General features: G+C 41.2%; 1 protein-coding gene across 3 annotated transcripts; it reads left to right on the top strand.

Moving 5' to 3' along the window:
• The first annotated feature begins 370 nt into the window (after nucleotides 1–370).
• Nucleotides 371–23,694, top strand: LOC134532392 (uncharacterized). 3 transcript variants are annotated; one of them, XM_063368829.1, is made up of 6 exons: nucleotides 371–476; nucleotides 1,235–1,343; nucleotides 13,817–13,982; nucleotides 15,345–15,536; nucleotides 21,818–21,929; nucleotides 23,062–23,694. In XM_063368829.1, the coding sequence occupies exons 2-6, from the start codon at nucleotides 1,256–1,258 to the stop codon at nucleotides 23,293–23,295; spliced, it is 792 nt and encodes a 263-aa protein (XP_063224899.1). In that variant the 5' UTR covers nucleotides 371–476; nucleotides 1,235–1,255; the 3' UTR covers nucleotides 23,296–23,694. The 3 variants fall into 3 exon arrangements, with proteins under 3 accessions (XP_063224899.1, XP_063224898.1, XP_063224900.1); XM_063368828.1 differs by having other exon boundaries at nucleotides 404–476; nucleotides 1,239–1,343; XM_063368830.1 differs by lacking the exon at nucleotides 371–476 and having other exon boundaries at nucleotides 1,214–1,343.
• Nucleotides 23,695–25,454: the final 1,760 nt, after the last annotated feature.

The following is a 25,454-nucleotide window of genomic DNA, read 5'->3' as shown; positions in this document are numbered from 1 at the left end:
TCATCGTCTGTGTTTCGTGATTGGGCGAGTTCCTTTCAGGAACATGTCGATTGTTAAAACACCAATCACAGTAATTCAGGGCGGAAGCAAACGCGTCCTGAGTGGCTGGGTCAAATAAGGCAACGACTTCTCTCGCAGACGGCCGCCAATCAAAAGGAAGAAACCGCTGGTGCGGACATACCTTGTTGCAGTCTAATAGGTGTACCGATTTATTCGCGAAAAATGCCTGCCCTTAGCTATAGGTACCTACGTTTCGGATAAACCAGATGGTATTATTGGGTAACGACCATGTGAAAACTAGCGAGATAATACAGTAAAACAATTATATTCCTCTTGAAATTATCTCTGAAGAAAATAATAGTTGTCTGGGCGCTGATAAAGAATTCACTGTGGTGACTGCGCGTATCTGCGCGATCAAACACAGACAGTCCGGTTTCGGCGATACGTGACTGGCTATTGTGCTAAGGGCTTTGTGGGTAAGTTTTGAACTGTTTTAGTTAGAAATGATGCTTTATCACGAGAAAACTTGACACTGTGTTCTTGTCTGAAAAATGTACTATCTAACTGACTGTGTCCGGTGGTACCTAACATAGATTTTGTGTGTGTGTGTGTGTGTGTGTGTGTGTGTGTGTGTGTGTGTGTGTGTGTGTGTAGGGTAGTTAAGGCTAGTAATTTTATAAAACTTGAGTAAGAAAGTTTAAATAGGAGACATAATATAAAATTCTAAGGATAAATATGAATAAAATGTTTATATTTATTGAATACACTAAATAAATTTTAAAACAGAATTATTTTTTGACTGCTGTTCTGTATTTTTTTTCAAACATTGCATATATTTATTTTCAGTGCGGCTGTTTTGGGTTCTCCCTATTAAGGAAGTATTTGTGAAGGGTTTTCAAGTCACACGAAAATACACATAGGCCTAAGGCGTTGACACCTAAAGTATTATAGAGGGCTCCGAATCACTTGGAAAAAAACCCTGCTCCATTCTGAAGTTTTGGAACATTTGTGACAACTGCCACCATAAAAAGTGTTCCCAACCAAAGGGCGAAGGCTTGATCCTAATTTTTCGAAAGTTGGTAGACCACTTTAATCCTGAAAGTCATCTTGCCTTCACCTTATTTTTTTTATGTTTAACCGTTTAATATAAAATACTATATTTTAATATCTGTTTGATTCAGTTTATATTTACGTGAACCTCCCACTTCAGGCTGTTGTGGTTGTGTTGTTCGAGGAAGAGCTACCAGCAGGCAACATGAGGGTGGTCGCTTCAGCTGTCCTGTTGGCAGCACTGTCTGCGGTCGCAGGTGGAGTTTCTGCCAACTCAGCTCTGGGGGCACCAAGTAAGCTCGCCTCAGCCAGTGGTATTACCAACAACAATTTACAAAGAAAAAAAAATCCTTTCAGCAGAGCCTACAGGCGTAGGTAGATTTTAACGTGCCTATTTCTTGCGGAAATGTCCTGGAAACTGCTAAAATATTTTGGAAAATTTTAAGTACTTAGTGTACATGACATCCTTTATGTTCTAAAATATTACAAAATTATCGATTAAACGTTTTCTCCTTTTCTATGTAGTGAAAATATTGTGAAATGTTTTAACTCAATGCATTCAGTATTGAATGGCTTGGAACGAATTTCATATTATGCCAACTGATATAGTTATTCAAATGTTTATATATCTATATATACTCTTTCGAGTTGGCGATGGTTTTGGGGTTTATGGACCATGAAATGAAAATTTTTTATAACAACGTTCCGAAGTCGCACTATGGTAACGGCTACAATAGGTAGTATTTCTTCGAAATCTAGCTTAAAATGTATGTACGTTTACAAAACTTGCCTTTCGAAAACAATTGCCAAAAATAGATAATAACACTACAAGAAAGTTATTGGAACTGTGTACAACAAATGACTATGGTTATTTTTTTTTTTTTGCATAAACGAAATACTGAGAATTTCTTACAAAAATTTATACATATTTTTATTTTTCACTTGATGTTTCATTCAAGCATCATTTTTAAAACCATTATCGAATATTCATTAATTAGACTATTTTTATTATGCTTATTAATGTGCGCAACTAATACTAAAAAGCTATTAGGGGAACAGATTACAAATAACTAACTATTGGAGGTACTGGGACGACACGAAGTATAAATGCCCGGGTGAATCCGAACCCAGTATTACTGCAAGAAGTATTTTGAAGTGATACGGTTGTTTTCATGTAATTGTACATATTTACAAATATCTGTAAATAAACATGAATATTATGGTTCCGTCTACAAAAAAAAACAATGCTTTGTAATAATTTAACAAGCGGAAACTGAATAGTGATCGTAACATTAGTGGTTCTGAAGGGGGGGAGGGGGGGCAGCATGAGACGGGATAGAGGGGCGGAGAATGGGCCGACCAACTATTTGATTGGACCTAGAATATGTAGATATATATGATTAAGGTATCGCACCAGAAAATGTAAGTTTATTTTCTGAGCTTTCTGGAGTATTTTTTTATGTGGTTTTTTGATAACATTGTAACACAATCTAAATTTTTGATTTTTTTAATATCTTTTTTATCATTGAACCATGAACACTATACTATTATTATAAATACTTCAGCAAGAGAGAACACTAGTCCAGTAGGGTTAATTAACTAGAAGTTTTTTTTTATCAGCTATTATTTACACTATTAATTAAGTTGTAACAATTTAATTGTATGTCAACATATTAATCCTTTTTTCATTTAGTCTTCCCACTCTAGCTCGGCTCGACAGTGGGTCTCCCTACTGCTCGTCTCTTACAGCGCACCTCTGTCCCAACACACCGCCTCGCACCACTCACATGTCCGCCGCGCACACAACACCTCGACGCACCACGAAGCCCGTCGCTCACCAAGGGGTCCTCTCACCCTCTTCGCTTCACCGCAAGAGCGTAAGGACGCAAAACGCAACTAACGCAAGAAAATTACGTTAGGTTGAAAAAAAAATCGCAAGCCATCATCAGTCCTACAACTTGACATTGTAAATCAGAACAAACCAAATTTCGTTCACGGAATTTTTCCGGCTGTACTTGTTTTCACATAAACGGGTGGTTTTCTTATCAGTTTTATTATAAAACTTTAATTGGTTTCACCGTGCTATAGTTTAATAAACAGAAAGGGGTGATACAATTAAAATTGCAGCCTTATTTTACATTACCAAGAGTGTGCGCAAAATTTCATTGCAGGGAAGGGGCCGATAGAATTATTTTGCCTGCTGTTTGCTTTCAATTAATTTCCATTTGTTGTGAGAACGTGAGATTTGTTTTAGGATATGTGAAAAGTGGATATATCTTCCCTCCCCTGTTCAACACTCTTTACAAACCCTGCGAAAACCAATGTAAATGAAGTGTATATCTTTCGAAATATCGGAACACTTCTCTTCAAAAACGGGCAGTAGGAATTCGAACCGGCCATTACCTACTGCACGTGATATATGTTTTGCTATCTTGTGTCTTAAATTATAAACATTTCGATTTTCCAAAGTTTCTTATTACATTACGCAAGAGCCATCTAGCGGACTTGGTTGGAGTGAACATTCGAAATAGTTCTACAGATCAGCGCTAGATGTCACATCGCTTCGCGAACTAAGGGATCTATAAATAAATCTAGTTGAAGTTAACCCTTTATAATTATCAGAAAGTAGAATAATTATTTCATTTTACTATAGAGCAACTTTAACTCTAAAATAAGTAGATGTTTTTATAAAACTTAAATAGGTCAAAAAAAAAATGGTCTACAACAAAAAATAGGCATATTTGATTATTTTTTGTATGCGAATTGAATGAACTTACATTTTAATCATCATTAAATTTGAAATATCGATTATCAACATAAATAAATTTATAATTTTATAATTTAACATAAATATATAGGTTTAAGTGAAAGAGTTCTTTTAAAACAATTCTTACAAAAATAAATTCAGAAACAATTTGGTAATCATGTAAATATTACGCTTTATTGCCTGCGACCAGAACTTCTACTAAAAAATAAGTTTTCTGATAAATATCCAAAATAAAATTAAAAAAATAGTGGCAAAATTTTAGTATGTAATAAATTGTACTCATTTTAAAATTGAACACGTTATACCTTTATTTTGTAAGCATTCAACTATTTGTAAATATATATTTAAGTTCTGCATTTTATACTTTTGGTTGAATACTGAAATGTTTTATTATTCTATGCTGAATTCAGTCAGTTCGAAAACCATCCTGAATGGCAAAATAAATAAAAAATTTAATAAGCTAAAAAATATTTCAAACATACATCGTTTCATCTGTCTTATAATTTTAATTATTAAACGATTTGGAACACATTTGTGATAAATTTTAAAAACTAAATACACAATAATGTATAAATATCTGATAATTAAGGGGGAAATGTGTAGTAAATTGCTCATAGAAATGAAGAGCACTAATGCTTACTATCTGTAACAGGTTAAGCTTACGAGCGGTGGCTAACTTTTTTTTTTTTACTTTATATTCGTAGAGTGGAGCGTTAGAATAAATGTGATTAGCGAAATTTATTTACCTCTTTATTGCAACCGACTGGTTTGCGAAATTCTTTTGTCATTAGCAGTAAGGGGGAGAGAAACAGAATAATGCATCTTTAACTAAATATTTTTTAGGTCATAGGTTATTATTAGGTTGTTTCAAAGAAATACTATCTATTGTGGCCGTTACCATGGTGCGACTTCCGGAAAAATTTTAAATGTTTTTTCGTTTCGTGGTCCATATACCCCAACCCATAGAGTAAGCCCCAACCGTCTACTCAAAGGTTTAAAAACACACGCGCGCGCACAGTGTTATTTACTAAAGGCGTTTCTGTCCTGATTTGCAACTAGCGCATCCTAGTTACTGCGAGGAAAACTAGCTTTGAACGCTTCTGGGTTCTCTCGCCAGAATTGCTGCTGACTGCTGCAACACATGGCATGCTGGATAGTTGAATGTAAACATTGGCTAAAACTCGGGTGTCATCGGAAATAAATATACAATGAAGGAAGCGAATATATATTGAGAAAAGAGAAAAATATTGTTTGATGTTATGACACATTTGTGTGTGCGCGCGCGCGCGTGCGCGTGTGCGTGTGCGTGCGTGTGTGTATGTATGCGTGCGTGTGCGTATGTATGCATGCGCGTATGCATACATGTATGCATGCATGCATGCATGTACTGTACGTGACTTAGGCTGGGTTCACAATTGAAAAAATAACAGTAACAGTAACAGTAGGTCGTGTGCATAGGATATGAACGCCATGTTTCCTAACCTAACGATTCACAATAGCAGAAAGTTGGTCGTGTGCATGGGAGCGAGGTCGTGCGCATAGGAGTGAAATGAATATATTTTATTTCGGTCGCGTACGCATGTCACAACAGCCAATGAGAGAAGAGCAGGGTGCTTTTTTGGCGGGACTAGAAATATATTTATATTTATTAACCATATTGTGGTAAGAAAATGTCGAGATAATAATAGTATTATCGTTATTTTGAAAGTTAATATGTTTATTTACCAACACTGTTAACAGATGTCGCATAATTCGCGAAATTTCATTGGCTGAAATCAGTGGCGGATCCAGGATTTTGGTTTGGGATGGGCTTGGCCCAGATGAGGCTAGTCTTTATCAAGGCAAACACTAAAACAATAGTGGACCCAGATGCTTTTGGAGGGGGCTTGAGCCCCTTAGCCCCCCTCTGGATCCGCTACTGGCTGAAATTAACAGTAAGAATTCAATTGTGAACCGATTTCGCAGTTCGCACAGGTCGTGTGCACGGGTCGTGTGCATGGCTTGCTATGCACTCGCTTAATTTTTTTAATTGTGAACCCAGCCTTTTGGGAAGATCCCTAGACAGGGGTGTGGTGGAGTTGGGGGGGAACCGGTCCCTACCAGGAAACAAGGGGGGGGTGGGCGCCAGTTATCGCTTGTCGCCTGAGCAGTGTACAGTTCTGCGCGCAAACATCGTTCCTTGTTTTCAAGTTGAGGCGCAACGCGTGGTCCGCTAGTATTTTTACTAAATGTATATATTTGAAATTTATAGGTAGGTAGTTATTTAATTAGTAATGATTAAACTCTACTATTTACGTAGATATAGATACATTTAAATATAGTATTAATAAACCTCATTTTAGCAATGGCTTCTACCGGGAAAAAGAGAAAAGTTATACATAGTAAAGGACGCGAAATTATAAACACTGTTGTAGAGAAGTGTGACATCGAAGCAAAAGAAGGTAACTTAGCTTTTCCTGTGAGTCAAGCCACACGTCGCGCAGCTTTTTATACAGGTGTGAGTGAAGCGACGGTGAAGCGAATCAGAAAGGAAAACCAAGTAAGAAACGCTACCGATTCTACGAATAAATTATCAACACCTGGAAAAGATCGTTCTTCTTGGCGAAAACACACTACCATGACTGTAGATGATTTTGACAGATGCGTTATAAGAAATGCTATACATGACTTTTACGTACGCGAGAAGAAAGTTCCGACAGTCCCGAAATTGCTGCCAATAATTAAGAATAAAATAGATTTTCCATGGGGAGCAAGATCACTGCATCGCCTAGTTAAAAGTATGGGTTTCAAGTGGAGGAAATGCAGATCCAAGAGAAAAATTCTCGTTGAGAGAGCAGATATTGTTACGTGGCGTAATGATTACCTACGCAAGATACGGCACTACCGCGAAGTCGGCACAGAGATTGTTTATCTCGATGAAAGTTGGATTGACAACAATTTAACGTTTTCCAAGTGTTGGCAGCACGACGATGAATTTGGAGTTGAGGCAAATTCAAGCGCAGGTAGGAGGCTTATTATGTTGCACACAGGTAGCCAGAATGGGTTTATTCCTAATGCGTCACTTGTTTACAAAGCTGGAACTGTTACCGGAGACTACCACGGACAAATGAACAATGCAAACTTCGAAAAATGGATAGACGAAAATGTATTACCTAATCTTCCGCCAAATTCTGTCATTGTGATGGATAATGCACCGTACCACACTGTGCAAATAAACAAACCGCCGTCAAAGTATGCTACAAAACCGATGTTATGACGTTGCTCGAGAAAAACGGTGTTGGACTCAGTGAGAGCATGCGTAAAGTTGATCTGTATAAGCTCTTAGAACTTCATAAACCCAAGGAAAAAACATACCGAATAGATGGTAAACTCAGGCAGTTTGGTCATACTGTACTTAGGCTACCTCCTTACATGTGTGACCTTAACCCAATTGAAGTGGCATGGGGGAAAATCAAGAGGCTAGTCAGAGAAAATAATGTTACTGGTGACTTATCACTTACGAAACTAAATGATCTGACAGAAGCTGCTATTTAATCAGTGACCAAACAAGATTGGGAGGGATTTTGCAGGCACGTGCAACACATTGAAGAAGGATATTGGAAGAAGGATGGCATAATTCCGGACGTTATTGACAGTATAATTGTTAATTTGGGTACCGACGATAGCACTGATACTGAAAGTGACGAGTCATCATGCGATGAAGAGCCAAGTGATAGTGAATCTGACTCTGAACTGACGAGGCCATTGTAAAAATTTAACATAAGTGGGAAGATGTATTTTTAAGTTACTATTTTAAGTTACATCGTTTTTTATTTCGCGTGACTATCAAGAAACACGAGTACATAAGCAAATTCCACCAAGACAAATTCGCAGCCTCCTACACAGCGACTCAGCTTGCCTCTGGCTATTTGTCTATGCAACTGGAGTCAAGTATAAATGGTGAGTTAACATACATTTATGTCATTTTTAATTGTAAGTTAAATCAATTAAATGATTTTTTGAGTATGGATGATTTGTGGTGGATGAAATGTCCGTTATATATTTCTAAAGGAGAGTGTCAGCAACTTGCCAACATCATTTATTTACAATAACTTCTGCTTTTAGATTATTTAGGAAAGAAATCAATGTGAAGTCATATAATGTCATGTCATTATAAAAAAAATACGTATAAATATTGGTTTGTTAAAAAAAAATAAGGAAAAATGTTTACTATTTTTTTCCTCATTAACTACTTAACGAGCGTATAAAAATAACAGCTTCTTCGGAACGCGCTAAGTTTTTAGACAATATGACGATATTTTGACGAAATTGGTTTTAATAGCATGAAAATAGCAGCGCTCCATGTTTTTGTCAGCGCTCTTTTTAATCTTTTAGCAAAAAATGACGGTTTGTAACGTTGGTAGTAAATAATTGTTCAGGTTTCCTTCTATAACATTCGTGTTTCGTGTTACTGGAAAATTTAACGTTGTGTACGAGGCGAGTAAATGTTTTCGCTCTCCGTAGTAGCGCATATTCCCTTGTCTGTCTGACCTTGAGAAGTCAGAGCTAGCCTCGGCAACCGAATACTTTCCAGGGATCTTCCCATCAGACATGGATAGTATGTATATTACATGTACACGTTAAAGATGTCATAATTTTTCACAAATCACTTCTAAACAGATGAATTAAATGTAGTAGTGGAAAATCTCTTGTCGAGTTCGGTAATGGGCAAAATCCGTCCAAATGCGTAGAAATTGGGAAGGTATTTTGAAAAACAGAAAAATCGTTTCAACACCCATCATAGAACAAGTATCACAAATTATTGAAGTATTATAACTCATCGGAGTGATACCAAAAAATTTTGTTCAATTTGTTACCCCCAATTTATTATTGCCCTCGTATCCGACAAAAAATCTAAACCCAAAATAAGGTCATGTACTAAATTATTTACAACCCAAAAATTCCTACTCCATGCAAATTTTCCAATTTTGAAATGCAACTTTATTTTTACTCGCAATTCTTGCTTTTTTTTTCCGTCCGCTAAATAAGCATGCACGCTATCTCCCGTTTTAAGCAAATGCTGGTGATTTTTTCTTTCTTTTACCAAACTACTAACAAACTCTTGACTAGCGAAACAGCTACTCGCCCCGGTGTCTACGAGTGCTGTCCTCTTTTTATCGTACATTAGTACGTGTAAGTAAAAACTATTTTTCGCACGCATCACCGCTAAACGATGTTTGTTTCCAAATCGGAACTTCATTTCCTTTTTTCTGTAACCGCAAAGTTTACTCGCATGATCGCGCGTACCACAATACCCACATATTTGCTCTTTCTTTTCGTGTTTACAAAATCTGTTTATATGTCCTACCTCTCGACAGTAAAAACAAAAAGACTATTCCCTCGCGCGCAAACCAGCGCGCTGTATCGCAATTAATTTTTAAATGACCCTGCTCCTCGCAGTAATAACAACGCCCTTTAAAAAAATTTTGAACTGCTCCCGCGTTGCGTGCTTGCCTTACGGGTGTATTCCTCCGCTCTTCTTTACCGCCGTCCACCGGTTTATATTATTTCTTCCTGTTACTGGAGCGTGCCTTCACATTAACGCCGTTTCCCTTAAAAGTTCGTTGATTTTCCTCCCGCGTACACGCAGCAAACAACGTTTTATAAGTGCAACTTTTCTTCAAATGTCCACATTCCCCACACGCATAACATTCCTTGGCTCTACGGGATACTAATACAGTTTGGCGAACATTTTCCTCACCCATTTCATACTCGCCCCGAGTGTACCAGATATTATCTATTTCCGCGGCCCATTTAATTATCGCCTTCAGCGACCTATGTTTTTTAATAAACGTGCTTTCACGTCTTAACTCTGGCCGCATGTTTTCTACGCACAAAGAAATAAAATCATCACCCTCTACCAGTATTCCCATCCCTTTGGACTGATAGAAAATATCCGTAACGTAAGTTACCATGCTCTCATCTGCCCGCTGAAAACGGTAAATTTTCTCCCGCTGTAATTTTTGTTTCACTCGTCGCGGACATAAGCTCTCCCACAGTTTCTCCTTACATTTTTCCCAACTTAATTTTTCCTCAACACAACTACTTACTACATTACGTGTCACGCCTTGACATTTACTGATCACAAAACGTAATAATTCTACATCCGTCGCAAAAAGTTTTGACTCCATTATACGATCTATTTCGAGGCAAAATTTTATTAATTCCTCTGGTTGTCCGCTATGCATACAGAAAATATTACAAAAACTGTCATACACGATCTTACTTTCAAAATCCGCGATTATATTACGCCTTCCTAACTCTATGGTGCCTACTCCAGACTGTGCACCAGCCTCGCTTAAATCGTTTGTCAGGTATTTAGACAACTTGCGTCGTAATTCATCCACTGCATCCTCGTCTTGAAACGGGATTCCGGCCGCATTCAAATTCACCTGCAGGCCGTCCTTACTAAGTTGATATATCCAGCTAACAGCCATGATAGGACACAAGTTAATCACTAGTCTTAACCCCATTTGACTGCTCTTGCGAGCAGAGTGGCGCAGGTAAATTGCTACCGCCCTGTTGCTTTACTCCAGCAACACCGCGGTCAACAATCTGTCCTCACACTCTTGCCCCAAGGAGGGTCAAACTTCACGCGAGTGGCACGATACCACCGCACGTGACTGTACAAAATATAGTTTCCCTTTTCATTCCGCAAGTGTGAGATGCTTTAAAACAAACAATGTAAGCGCAGGATTCAAATTCTTTAATTCTGTCATGACTGTTACTGAGTAGCATGATTCAAACTAACTCCTAAGAACATTAAACTATAACTCTATATTTACATTGACATTAATTCACTTGATTGGCAAAACAAAATATTAATTGAAAGGTCCTTGAGTCTCTATATTTCCTGTGCGCGCACTTTTACGGTATTATGCATGAACTCGTTTGCCTGCTGTCTGTCTCGAGCAATCACGGCCTAAGTGGGTTAATGTTGCACCTCTCGTAAAAAGTATCCAAAAGAAAGTACGTCTACTTCAAAAGCTAGTAAGACACGGGCCCGCCCTTCGCCTGTTCTGGCAACAAGGTGTATGTGCGTCGACTCCTTACTTTACGTGCGTTGACTGGGCCCCAGCTGGTCGTCCTCGCGGGTCGCGGTCTGCCGCCAGCTCTCGCCGGCCCATGTTGCTGTCGTCGCTGGCTCGCAAGTCCCGTCTCCCAGGCTCGCGCGCCACAGCTCTGCGCGTCACTCCGCCACGTCATCGTCGTGCACCTTCGACCGTCCTCGGGATTGCTCGGAACACCCGACATCCACTCAACACTTGGCTTAAAATTATAGACAGCATTAAAATGAAATAATTTGCTAGTTCAAAATGGTCTGAAGCACGCAGGTGTAGGTTCGGCTCCCGGGAGTTCACTGCCTGTTGTGTTAGGGCTGACTCCCTATGTACGATGGGCATGGCCCGCCTGGCAGGCTTCACCTCCAGTGCCGGTTGTGTTTCTGAAAGACATGGGATTTTGAATTACAAGCTTGCAACAATGCCAGAATGCGAATAGGTCTTGACTTAATTCACCTGTAACTTTATACACCGACAGTTCATCTATATCTAACTAGTAGTATAGTAGTAGATATTAGATATTTGCAAATTAGTAATAAGTCCTAGCTACTAAGTAATAGTCATCAAAAATACATATTTCTAAAATAATAATAAAAAAATTTAAAAAAAAATCAAAAAACTATATTTATAGTTATTCTTTTAGTTTTATCTTAAGCACTGCACGTCCATCCCTGAGTTGGGTGTTTGCATATTTCGTAACGAAATGCCTAGTTTGTAAGTCATTTATCTTTTTTTTTGTCTTAGTTTCTTAGTTTTTTAGGTGCTGACTGGCGGCGGAGTGGGTGGTCAGTGTAAACACTCACCACCAGGGGCGCTTGCGTCCCTGGTCACTTAATCCAGTCCTGGATAAAAAGCAAAGCGGACCACGAGTCCAAGTGCCCAACCCCCGCATGGTAGATTCTTTTCTACTCTGACCAACACTTCATCCAGACCATCCTCTGTCTCCTGTAAATTCCTGCACGTAATGCATGCTAAATTGCATCCCGCATGAATGTGCCCAGGGTTTTTCCTGTGTCTATGCAGGTTTTACCTGGGCCCAACCTATCTCTAGTTATAGTCTAGATTTAAGAGTGAGGGGAGTTAGTCATGGCGCCAATCGCTGCCATGGCTGGCCAATCCCCTCCTAGCACATGATGCATGCGACCCTCTCCTTGCATGGCTAATCCCAGCATGACTAGGCGTATAGGCTTCGGCCTGAGACGCACCTAGGTCCCTCCCTAACCCGGACCCCTCCAAAATACACTTAGTTTTAGTTAGGTTAGGAAAAAAAAAATTATAAATCAACACTTGGAGTCCATGTAGCAAACTATTACAGTTTCATTTTTGGCATCCTAACGACATTACTTTAACAAAAATTGCCAAAACCAATAAAAATGAATATTTGCTAATTAAACAGAAAAATAAATACTTCTTCAAAGAAGCTAACTAAACAATGAAGAGAGTTAACGACACCGGTAACAATTTAAAGTTTTGATACGACCAACCATTACTGCAATGGGTGGAAAAAACAAGGGCTGAAGGACAAAAAGAAATCCTAATTCACTTCGTAGGCATACCATCGAATACGTTCACATTGATTATAAATTTTATAATGTGTATCTAAAATATGTCTGAAACCATTTTTGATAAAACGAACCATTGCTGCAAGGAGTTGAAAAAATAGGGGTAGAATTTTAAAATTATTCATATCTCTCCTAGAAGGCACACTAATCCGTTCTGAATGTTTGTAAACCTTATAAATTATATCTAAAGCTTTTTCCTGAAACAATTTTTGATAAACCAACCATTGCTACAAAGGTTGGCTAAAGATGGGTTAAAATACAAAAATAAGGTCATAACTACCCCAGTAGGCACATTTTCGAATCCATTAAAATTTTTTGTAATTCTTAAATTTTTTTATTTAAAACTTTGGTCAGAAGTAATTTTTGATAAAACGAGCCATTGTTGCAGGGCAGTTACAATGTTAAAAAATTCACAAAAAAATTATTAAGAACGCTGGCTTCATATTATCCAGGAATATTCGTAGATTTAGCGTTATCTTCGTGAATTTGCGGATACTGAGTTCACTTACAAGATTTATATTGGGGTATCAGCAAAGCTTCAAAAACAGATTAAGACTTACTGCAAGAGCACACTACTTGTTTTTCCCTATGTATATGTGTTTACTCAGTTTAAAACGAAAATAAAAACTCGGAAGTTTAAAATTAATGTGGCGTAGTTTCTACGAACAACCGGTTATGTGAAATTATATTTTAAAAAAATTGGTTGTGTGTAAAGTCGTTTTACGGACGATAGTTTAACGTGACAACGTCATAGCAAAACATTGATGAAATGATTGCATACTTTTATGAATAAAACTGAATCGTTTTTATTTTAATAATAAAAGAATAAATACTTGACATTATACTAGTAATCAGATTTTTAAAATGCAAGAATTATTAAACTTTATTGCCGAATTTTTTGTTGTAATAAGCAATGAAAATCGCATTAACTTTTCACTATACTTTATAAACAGTCGACGAAACAGTTCGCGTGTAGATGACAGGTAATTAATTTTAAAAAACTGGTGTTTAGCTATAAAGTTTAAATATAATTATGAACAAGTTTTCGTATAAATAAAGTGTAATCAAATATCTATCATCAATTATATGTATCACCATAAAATTTTTAGTCAATTGTAACGTAACCTATGGTTACTGCACTCGCCGACAGCGTAACGGAACACAGCGTAGAGGAACAATGAGCGTAACGGGACACCTTTCCGTGTGTGCAGCCGGCGTTCATCGACTTATTAGCCGTTGTCACGTCAAAATATATTTTAAGTGATAAAGGCCGTAGATTAACAGTGTAACTATGCGAGGTGCTCGTGAGGAGCTGATGATTGTGTCCGGGAGTCCAGGCGACGCGGACGGAGCGCAGCTCCGCAGCCTCACGGACACGGTGCTCAAGCTGCTGGAGAAGTTCCGGCAGTCCATGAAGGCTCCGAACAGCAACCTGGGGCTGCCTCGGCTGGACCCGCTGAGCCTCACCAACCTCAGCCTCAACCTCGCCGTGGCCCAGTCGCGGTGCGTGCCTCGCCTGTCCGTCAGCTGTGACGCAGTCACCACGGGGAAACCTTCTTTTCACAGACGAGAGAGCCAAACGCCCGATCGTGCATCTTCGGGTTTTTTTTTTTTTGTTCATTGTAAACAAATACGGCGGTGTTGATAAAAGGAAAGACCATAAACAAGGCAACGGTATTTATTTGTACGCCGCCATATTTTTTCGTTTTGCCGTGTTTCCGTGAATGCTTATTTTGGACAACTCATGATAACTAATGGTCAATAAGGTTAGGTTAGCTACATCATAAATAACTTTAAAACATTGTGGACGGTTGATTTGGTTAGGATAGCTACACTAAATATACTATGAAATCATGTAAACGGTTTCCTAGCCCTGGATAGCTACATATTAAAAAGGTTATTTGCTAAGCAACCATAAAATGATTTTACAGTATTTTTAATGTAGCTATACTTGCCTAATATAACCAACCATCCACAGTGTTTTAAAGTATTTATAATGCAGCTAACCTATCCTAGTCGACCGCAAAATTTAATGCCACGCCGGTTTATACAATGAGATAGAACGGTGTATGACGTATGAGTAAGCTACATCCCAAATAAATACACCTGTTGTGGTACGGACAAAAAAAAGCGAGCATGAACTTCGGGGAAATTCGGGTGTGGCTCTCTCGTCTGTGAAATGAAGGCTTCCCATCAATTTGGGAAACTCTTGATGTTCATCACGGACAATGTCTGTGTTAAGAGAAGGAAAATGCAGAGTACTTTAGCTAGTAAAAAAAAATATGTATCATGGTTAGAATTGTTAAATAAAGGTTTTACATAACCCAAATTAATTCATATATAAATTAAAATTATGTTCGCAAATTATTGGTCAGATTACTTACTAACTCTATTTAACAGATCTCGGATGCATCGCGAAATTTCATTGCTTAGAATAAACAGTTGAATTTCAATTTCATCTCGCACAGGTTGTGTGCACAGACGTGTGCTGAGCCTGCTACGCACTCAATTTTTTTTTTTCATCGTGAACCCAAGCTTTAAAACGATGATTGCGCCGCAGGTGGAGTTGGTCGTGTTTCTTGACCTGCCACGCGTGTGCCAAGCGCGGCTCCAGAGGAAGGACGCAGGGGGCTGACAGCCCCTTCCGAGCCCAAATTTTACTTCTTATTTCTTTGTAGGGAATATCAATGTCAACTTAAATACTTTCGACAATGTGCTAAACTCTTCTTTCAATCGAAATTTGTACGAATGTACTAAATTTCAGTATTTGATACCATGTATTTGGTGAATATCCCGAGGGCAGTGTCATTATTATTAACTGCGTCCTCCTGTGTGTGAGAGCCCTGCCCGAGAGGTCCTGTGCAGGATCGCCCTGGAGCTGCCCAGCCTCGGGGTGCAGGGGCTGTCCACCTTCCAGGTGGAGCAGCTGGACGTGAACGCCCTGCTCCTCCGCGCGCGGTTCGGCTTCAGCATCGCCGACATCCTGGCCACGGGCCGCTACGGCCTGGACGGCCGCCTGCTCGACGCGCTCACCTTGTTCGGCGCCGGCGACTTCAGGTGCCGTCCCTCGCTTAAGACGGGGACGCACCACAACGCCGAAATACCATAACGCCGAAATGCCAAATTGACCACAACGACGACTGCTAGAAAACTGCTGTGTACCACAACGCCGAAATACACAAACGCCGAAAAATGTCATTGCAGGACTGCCACAAAGGTTGGGTTAGGTTAGACTAGGTTAGGTTAGAGTAGGTTAGGTTAGACTAGGTAAGGTTAGACTAGGTTAGGTTAGGCTAGGTTAGATTAGGATAGGATAGGCTAGGTTAAGTTAGGTTAGGTTATATTACGCTAGGTTAGGTTAGGTAAGGTTAGGTTTGATTGTGGCATTTCGGCGTTTAGGTACATTTTAGAAACACACACAAATTCATTCAGTTGTTATTTCGGCGTTGTGGTACACTGCAGTTTTCTAGCTGTCGGCATTGTGGTCAATTTTGACATTCGGCATTATGGTATTTCGGCGTTGTGGTAACGACCCGCTCAAGACCAGCTCGACTCAGACCAGCTGCAGGGTTATTTTGTGACAGTCTGCTCGTGCATCTCGTGTCTGTGATACATTAACATATTTCTCAGCCACCTGTACATGGTGCGCCTACAATTACTTGTAGGATTTTAAATGCGCCAAAAACAGTGCGAACCACAATTGTAAAGTATCGCTGATCCGACCTTCCGTATTATCCGACGTCCCACCACAAAAGAAAAAGTAATAACGTATGAATCCGCATCAAGGACTGCAAAATGTGAGAGTGTGCATGGTCTAATTTTTCAATGTTCCCAACTTTGTGCAATAAACAGAAGATAAAGGGTTCTGTCCTTTTACAGAAGTTTCCTTCGGAAACTAGATGCCAAAAGTTATTTTATAATGCTACAAGAAAGATAATGTAATATTGTACAACACATGGCTATGGTCTTTTTGCATATATGAAATACACTATTCAAGATAATACTGATTATTTATTACAAAAATTTGCGCATGATTTTATATTTTGATTAATGTTTTATTTAAGCATAATTCCTTTAAAACACGGAAAAGATAATTGAATATGAAATAATTCGAATTTATTTTTTTATGGTTATTAAAGTTTGCAGTAAACAAAGGAATGCTTTCCAAGGAACAGTTCAAAAATAACTTTAACTATTGGAGGTTATTTTGAACTCTATGCATGTCAATTACAGTCATTTTTCGTGGACGTAAACACATCTTCCATGGCCTGGACAATCAAAGCAATGGTTTCTCTAGCAGTCGGTCGCCAACTACAAGGAAGAAAGAGCTGGCCCAGTCATACATGTTTACAGTTTATGTACTGTCGCCCTACCGGTCCCTGATACGATGTTGCCGTCACTGAGGGCGCCAACTACCCTAAGTTTAGACCCTGCGGACCAGTTCACAGGTAGAGCGGAGATCCTTGGGGTCGTGACATCGCCACGTGGCTGGCAGGGAACTGGATCGGTAGAGGTGGTGGCCCGGTGCGGGCGGAACTGCTCAATTACCGGCGGAACTTGCCTGGTCCAGGTCTGAAGCTCGACTGCCGCATTCCGCATCGCTGCGCGTCACCCGGAGCCGGCTTCCCGCAAAACAGTCCCAAGCGCAACAGGACTCCTCATGCCGCGAACTACCCCCTCACCCTGGTGAGGCGACGAGGGGACATAACGACCTGTGCGAGCGAAGGGAGCACTTGGGACGACGTCGAATGCCCCCCCCCCCCTCACTGTGGTTGTTATGCCCCTCGAAGCCCTATGTCACACGCATTGCCTGTTCCCCATCAATGTTCTGTGCTCGGGGTTTGGCTGGCAATAATGGCGAGAATGGACCGGGCATCCACTGGAAGGAGGGTCATTACATGAAGGCGGGGTGCATCGGGGTGTGGCGCTCGGTTGGTCTCCTCATGTGGGTGCTCCTACTTGTAGTCCACCAGGTGTCGTGGGGCTACACGGGCTCGGGTAGAGTGCCTCAGTCCCTCGTGTCGGGCTTTCCCCGGGATACTGGACTACCCTTGACTCTCCTGTTGCGGTTCGACTTCATCCCTGTCTCCCGTCAGGCCGCTGGGTGTAACTGCTGTTGCCCTGGGGCTGTTTTCGCAACCCTGTTCCACCAAGACTTGTCGCGTGTTGCATGGACAATCTTCCTGAGATGGTCCGGCTGTGGATTGCTCTGGCTCCTCCATGTTCATCGTGAACATTGAACTGCCATGGCTCGCGTCCAACGTCCAGCGTTGTTGATCCCAGCCAGGCCATCCTGGTGAACTGGATCGGGAGTCGTCGTCTATTCCATCAGGGAATGTGATCTGCGGATCCGACACGGGGTTGAGCAGGGTTGGGTCGTCCCCATCGTAAAGTTCTACGGATAATGCCTCTGGGTCCAGCCGATCCATCAGTCTCTCAACTCGCACAAAGTTGTGCCGCTCGAACGGGACATGGGTATTGGTCTGATGGGGACATGGTATGAGTGGTGGTTAGGTGTTGAGCTGTTGGGGACATGGGACAAGGGATGGTTAAGTGTTGATCTGATGGTGATGTTGGATGAATGGTTGTTGGGTTTTGGTCTGGTGGGGATGTGGAACAAGAAGTGTTTGGGTGTTGAGCTGCTGGGGACGTGGGGTGAGCAGTGGTTGTATGCTGGTCATTTCCATTGTCCCTGTCCCCCACTGGGACAGTTGGGGCGCCTTTGGGTGGGACGAGATGCAAATCATCCCGGTGGATCTTTGTCGACCTACTGTTTGGGAGTCGGATCAAGTAAGAAGTAGGCCCTAGTCATCACAGTACCTCCTGGGGCAGCCCATTTGGGGCTCAGACCTGTGCAGTAGTGCTTGCTGCTAGACGACAGGTGGTGACACTGGGCATACACCATTTGCACGGGCTCCAATGGTGTCGGTGGATTTGGTGGTTGTGGAGTGTGCATGGCTAGGAATCGAGCCTGGTGTTGCCGTGCACCTTCTCTGAAAACAGTGACAGGGGGACGGGTGACAACTCCTGCTGCTTCTACAACCTGGAGCTCCCCTGGTAGGGCGAGGTTCTATCCATGAAGCAATTCAACAGGGGTGTGGCCCATGACCACATTGGTCCACCGCCGCAGGCAATAGAGCAGCTTGGGCAGGTAGAGGTCCCATTAGGAATGGTCTTCCCCCAGATGGAGGTGCAGATGAATTTGTATGTCCTGGTTGCGACGCTCTATCGGGTTCGCTCTGGGGTGGTAAGTCGGGGTAGTGTGGTGCTCTACATCCCACCTGCAGCAGTCGGCCTTCCACTGCCATCCTGCAAACTGTGTCCCGTTTTCTGTTAGTAACACTCTCGGTTACCCATAACAGGGGAAGACCTCATTGTCCAGTAGGGCTGCTACTGTCCCTGCTCGTACATTGGATATGGCGAATGCTTCCGACCAATGTGTGAACACATCCGTGACCATGACGAGGAACCGCTTGCCCCGCGATGTGCGAGGGTAGGGGCCTATGACATCGAGGGCTACAGTGTGGAATGGTTCCTCTGGCCGCCTGGGGCGCCATTGCTGAATCCCATCATCCCGGTGGGCCTTGAACTGCTGGCATAGCTGGCAGTTGCGCATGTATTTCCGGACATCCTGTGCTGTGCCTGGCCAATGGAACAGCTTCCTGATCTCCGGTTGGGTCTGATCTGCTCCCAGGTGGCCTGCTAGGTCATGGTTGTGGAAATACTGCGGGGGGTACATGGGTCTGCCAGGTGTCCAGGTTGCGCTGGTGTGGGAAGGCACGTTCACCGCATGCTGCCAGGTTGTGCTGCATGTCTGGGTCATCCTGCTGGGCCAGTTTAACATTATCTACCAGGGTGGCCAGGGTGGGCGATGCCTCTGCTTGGACTGTGGGATCCGCTTGTCCGATGACGTAGAGTGCCGCTGGAGGTGATGCGGCTAGACCGGTAGCTGGCTGGTGGGATGGTGGCATCAGGTCACAACCTTGAGTGTCTTGGAAGATGGCATCGGGGTCTGGGTGATGGGACAGCTCATCTGCCAGCTGGTTCTCTCGTCCAGGGACGTGTTCGACATGCTATGTGAAGCCCTGGAGCATGAGTGCCCAGCGGGTGAACTTTGATTTGCGTCCCTGGGCAGAGTCCAGCCACCGCAGACACTGACTATCCGTGCGCAGGGTGAATGTTCTCCCCTCAAGGTGGTGCTGGTAGCATTTGAGGGCCCACACCACCGCGAGACACTCCTGCTCGTTCACGTGATAGCGTCGTTCTGTGGGGCCGAACTTGGATCTGCTCACCAGCGCAGCTGTTGTAGATGTATGGTTTTCCGCAGTGGTCGCAGGGCTCCTCCATGGCAATGGTTACGTCAGCTCCCATGTACATGGCGTGGTTCGCGGCTGACAGACCTGGACGAAGGGTTGCGGTGTCGGTGGCGGGCGCGGACAGATCCGGGAGAGCGCTCCCTTCGCTATCGTCCGAGCGGTCTTGTCTGCACGTCCTCGCCTCGTGGAGGTTTGCGCGGTCGCGGTCGGTGGTGGAATGTGTTGCCTCGGTGATCCACGGGCATTCTCGCACGCACTCGTCGCGCGAGTGAGGGGTGGTGTCCTGGAGCCTGCGTGCCTGCCTGTCTAGTGCCGCGTGCCTGAAGTCCTTTGTCCCTACAACTGCGAGTTATGACATTTTTCGCCCGCGTTTAGATTGGTTTGCACTGTATGTCTCTAGCAAGCTGAATTTTTATCAGATTTTCCTGAAATTTGATATGCACACAAGCTGGGTGCCATTTGCCTTCTACCCGTCCCTGCTACGATGTTGCCATCGCTGAGGGCACCAACTAACCTAAGTTTAGACCCTGTGGGCCAGTTCACAGGTAGAGCGGAGATCCTCGGGGTCGTGATGTCGCCACGTGGTTGGCATGGAGCTGGATCGGTAGAGGTGGTGGCCCGGTGCGGGCGGAGTTGCTCAATTACCGGTGGAACTGTTCACTTGCGAGGCGCGACACACAACTTGCCTGGTCCAGGTCTGAAGCTCGACTGCCGCGTTCCGCATCGCTGCGCGTCACCCGGACCCGGCTTCCCGCAAAACTGTCCCAATCGCGGCAGGACTCCTCAAGCCGCGAACTACCCCCCACCCTGGTGAGGTGACGAGGGGACATAACGACCTGTGCGAGCGAAGGGAGCACTTGGGACGACGTCAACACATTGAAATTAATTTTCGTGAAAAATACCCTACCCTGAACAAAGTTAACATGGTGCCAAATTGGAGGTTATTTTTTTTTATTTGATAATGTTTGTTGGTTGAAACATGAACTGTAAGCTTCTCAAATTATGAGTGATCATGTGCTGCTATACTTATGAGTAGCGACCTGCCAAACTCTCTTTATTTTACATGACAAGGGTTGAATCCATGTATAAAATCTGGAAGGTGTTATTTGTTTATAGCTGTTATATCATTCTACCCTATATCGTGAGTGAACAACACAATAGTTAACAGTTTGTTATTGGCGTATTGTACTTTTGGGCAGTGTTAAATAACCTAATAACCAATGAAAGAGGTCTGCAATTTAGTCTGTTGCCAAATAAAACTTGAATTTCGCATGTCCTTACCTATGGATTTAAAATCATGTTTGATTTCGTAGCATACATAATATTAAGATGAATGGAAAGGTACAATATTTTGGGAATCCTGGAATCGAAGATCAAGGATAAAATCTGAACTACTCATCATATTTCTTTGCGGTTTGTTTTGCCAACTAGATAATTTAATTACAGAGGGTTGTGTGTACCGCAGTGGCCACAATAATGCATAGTTTTTTTTAGAAAACAAATTAAATAACTTTATTCAGAAATAAGGGGTATTAGCCACAAAAGTAAAAATTATACCAAAATGTAATTTTTATATTGTATAATATAATATTATCTAGAACTCTATTATAATCAAAGTGAAAAAACACTTGATCGCTGAATTTTAAAGGAATTTTAACCAATTAAAACCTGCCATGCAACAATTAGGTAAGGAAGGACATGCTTGTTGAGCAATTACGTAAAATTCTGTATTATAGAGCTCTAGATAATATTGTATTTCACCATTCAAAAATTATATTTTGGTATAATTTATAATTTTGTGGCTAATACCCCTTATTTCTGCATAAAGTTTTTTTTTCTAAAAAACTATGCATTATTGTGGCCACTGCTGTACACACAACCCTCTGTAATTAAATTATCTAGTTGGCAAAACAAACCGCAAAGAAATATGATGAGTAGTTCAGATTTTATCCTTGATATTCGATTCCAGCATTCCCAAGATATTTTACCTTTCCATTCCCCTTAATGGAATCATGTTTCCAGGATAGAAGCTGTGAACTTCAACGTCACAGACGGCTTTCTCCAGATTGGCTACTTGAATGACAGTCTCTACATTAAGAACCTGACTTTGGACTTCAACCTCGACCAACTCAAAGTAAGACGACACAATGAATTTTCCGCATTACAATCAATTTTGAGAAGTTGGACTCTAATTATGGAGTTCCCAAGCTGGTCCATCCTGGTCCGACAACCCTAATTAAAGTTTTTTTTCCATTGTTTTACAAAATCACTTCAGAAAAATGCTGGTATTGTTAATTACTACATGCAACTGCCAATTTTCCTACATCCTGGGTCATTTGTTATGTCCATTTCTAATGGCCATGCTGTTGACTACACACACAGAAAAATATGTCCATACTTTTAAAAAAAATTCCTTTGGAAAACAGTTGCAGAGAATTAGTTTATAATACTACAAGAAAGATGTTATAAATTTTTACAACACGGGCTTCGGTTATTTATGAATATCTGAAATATATTTTGTGCATCTTTTTATAATTTTATTGATGTTTCATTCAAGAATTTTTTTAATTATGGAAAAGATAATCGTTTATTCAACCATTTGACTTTATTGTGTGTATCGTGCTTTTTAATGAGCGCAGTTGGGCTGGAAACCTATTCAGGGAACGGTTTACGAATAACTTTAACTATTGGAGGTATTGGGACAACACAAAGCTTGAGTGCTCGGGTAAGAACTGGAACCCTGTATTACTGCGAACACTGTTGTTTGTAGCGACACAGTTGTCTTCATGTAAGTCATGTGAAGGGGGTCGCACCACAACGCCGAACGTACAATAACGCCGAAAACCATAACCCCGAAATACCAAATTGACCACAACGCCGACATCTATAAAACTGCTGTGTACCACAACGCCGAATTACCACAACGCTGAAATACATTAACCCCGAAAAATGTCATTGCAGGACTGCCACAAAGGTTGGGTTAGGTAAAGTTAGCACACAAATTCATTCAGTTGTTTTTCATTTTGCTCCTGTGCCACACACCCCCTCCCCCCCTTCCCACAGCAACATTTTTCAGCGTTACTGTATTTCGGCGTTGTGGTACACAGCAATTTTCTAGCTGTCGGCGTTGCGGTCAATTTGGCATTCAGCGTTATCGTATTCGGCGTTATTGTACGTTCGGCGTTTTGGTATTTCGGCGTTGTGGTAACGACCCCATGTGAAGTCCAGTGAGAGCACCACGATGAGTGGTTGTCCTCGACTCGCAGGTGAGGCTGGACGGACTGTTCGGCGGCGGCGAGGTGGGCGAGCTGGCCAACAGGATCCTGAACGACGTGGCGCTGGACCTGGTGCTGGACCGCAAGAAGGACATCATCGAGTACGCCACGGGGGCGCTCGTGCAGAAGGTGAACGGCTTCCTGCACGGCAAAGACCTCGACGACCTGGGAAACATTTTCAACAGCGGCGGCGGCGAAGCCTCCACTTCCTCGCCGCCCATCTAGGCCTCTTGGAAGGGGAATCCTTCATTTCACAGACGAGAGAGCCAAACGTCCGATCGTGCTACTTCGGTGTTTTTTTGTTCATTGTAAATAAATATACCACTCATGATAGTCATGATAACTAATGGTCAATTAGGTTAGGTTAGCTACATCATAAATACTTTAAAACATTGTCGACGGTTGATTTGGTTGGGGTAGCTTCATAAAATATATTTAAAAAAAAAGAGCATGAACTTCGGGGAACTTCGGGTTTTGGCTCTCTCGTCTGTGAAAAGAAGGCTTTCCTCTTGGATGACTACTTGCCAAGATATTGTTTGTAGCACTGGAGGAAAAAAACTATTATAAACTGGAGGCTGTAAGGCACCCATCCAAAAATTATGAATACAACTCTTTATTTTCATATAGAGGAATTTTTATTAAAATATTTATTTCTATTAATATTGGTCAAATTAAAATTATTTCTGATATATATATAGACACACACACACACACACACAGAATTCAATATATCAAAATATTTCCAGTGAATCAAGCTAAGATTTCTTTCCAAAAAGAAAACATTTTCACGTTTTTTTTTTTCATTTAGAGCAAAACTTTCTGAGATATAAGCCTTTTTAGTAATTATAAGCATAGTAAATTGTAAGGTGCCGTTGAAAAATTGATGAATATAACAAACACTTAAATTTAATACCTAAGGTGTATTCTACTTAAGTATGTGTGCAAATGTTGCACTTCCATTTTCTATTTTATACACATCTCTATGGAGTAGTTTAAAATTTGTGCTTCTTGATACGCTTGTCTCCAAGGTATACATATCTCTTTGGCATTTCAGTTAGTGATGAGCATAGAAAAGAAAGATGAGCATAACTGTACATAAGATTGTAGCAACACATGAATATGGTTGTCTTTGCAAGCACATAATACTGAGTATTAATAACGAATATTGGCACATAATTTTAAATTTGATTAATGTTTTATACAAGCATAATTTTTTCAAGCCATGGAAAATATGTTAGCATGTTCAACTATTGGAATTTATTATGTTCATTAATTTGCGGAGTTGATACCGGAAAGCTGTTCTGGGAACAATTTAAAAATTAACTATTGGCCTACTGGGGCAACATAAAGTATAAATGCCTGGACAAAAATCCGAACTCAGTTTTTAGTACTGATATGGTTGCTTTTGTGTAAATTAACAAATGTACAAATGTCTGTAAGGTTACATTTTTATTTCATTTCCACTTACAAATAAAAAATTATACAGTGAACGAGTGATGACCGAGAGGCAGACGTGGTTTATGAAACCAACCTTACTTTTTGTTGTTTGTTTGTTCATATCTCACAAAGATTACTTAAGACCAGTGTTTCTCTCAGCACTGAGTTTCGAGTCTGTAGGTTATACACTTGAAAAATGGAAAGTTTTGATTTTAAAGTACCCATTATATCACAATCCCGGAGCATCAAAGCTACACATCAGCAAAACCTGAAGCTAATCTTCAGCTTCATTTTGTGGAAAGGTAAGAAACCCCTGGGAAAGACGTGACGTATGCACCAAAAGATAGCGCTGTACAAATTCAAGGCAACGCCAACTATTGACCAAGTACTAAACTAAACTGCTTGTTATTAGAACCTTTAGTTCGCTAGCAGCCACAAGCTTACTAAGCAGATGGGTTTCGCCAAGAAGGATAGGAAGTTGCCAAACCTTACTATATGACCGTGTAGTGGACATACAGAAATGACACCAACTCACTGTTTGTGTGTTTATGGCCTACCTTCTAGGATTTTCTATTATAAATTAATTAACCTTTTACACTACCTTAGTGATGGAATTTCATAATTATATGTAGTCTATATGACACTCTCACTCCGGCCCATTAACTATCTATATGCAAAAAATCTTGTCGATCTGTTGCTCCTTTGCTGCGCGAAATGACAAGCAGGCAAACACACTTTCGCATTTATAATTTTAGTATGGATTAGTAGGGATAAACAAAAAATTTTTTTTATGAAAGTTGAACATAGATTTTTCTGAACCTTAAAATTAGCTTATAAAACTATTAGTGGTAGGTGATTGGGTGGCGGACTCTTTGGTCGACTCACATGTTTCTCATAGCTTTGCAGCCGTCTTTCGTATTACACTTATATGGTGTTGAGTTTCCATT

The sequence above is a fragment of the Bacillus rossius genome, chromosome 5, assembly GCF_032445375.1.
Source record: "Bacillus rossius redtenbacheri isolate Brsri chromosome 5, Brsri_v3, whole genome shotgun sequence".
NCBI lineage: Eukaryota > Metazoa > Arthropoda > Insecta > Phasmatodea > Bacillidae > Bacillus > Bacillus rossius.
The sequence above is the reverse complement of the archived record's forward strand: the minus strand, read 5'-3'. Positions and strand labels throughout refer to the sequence as shown.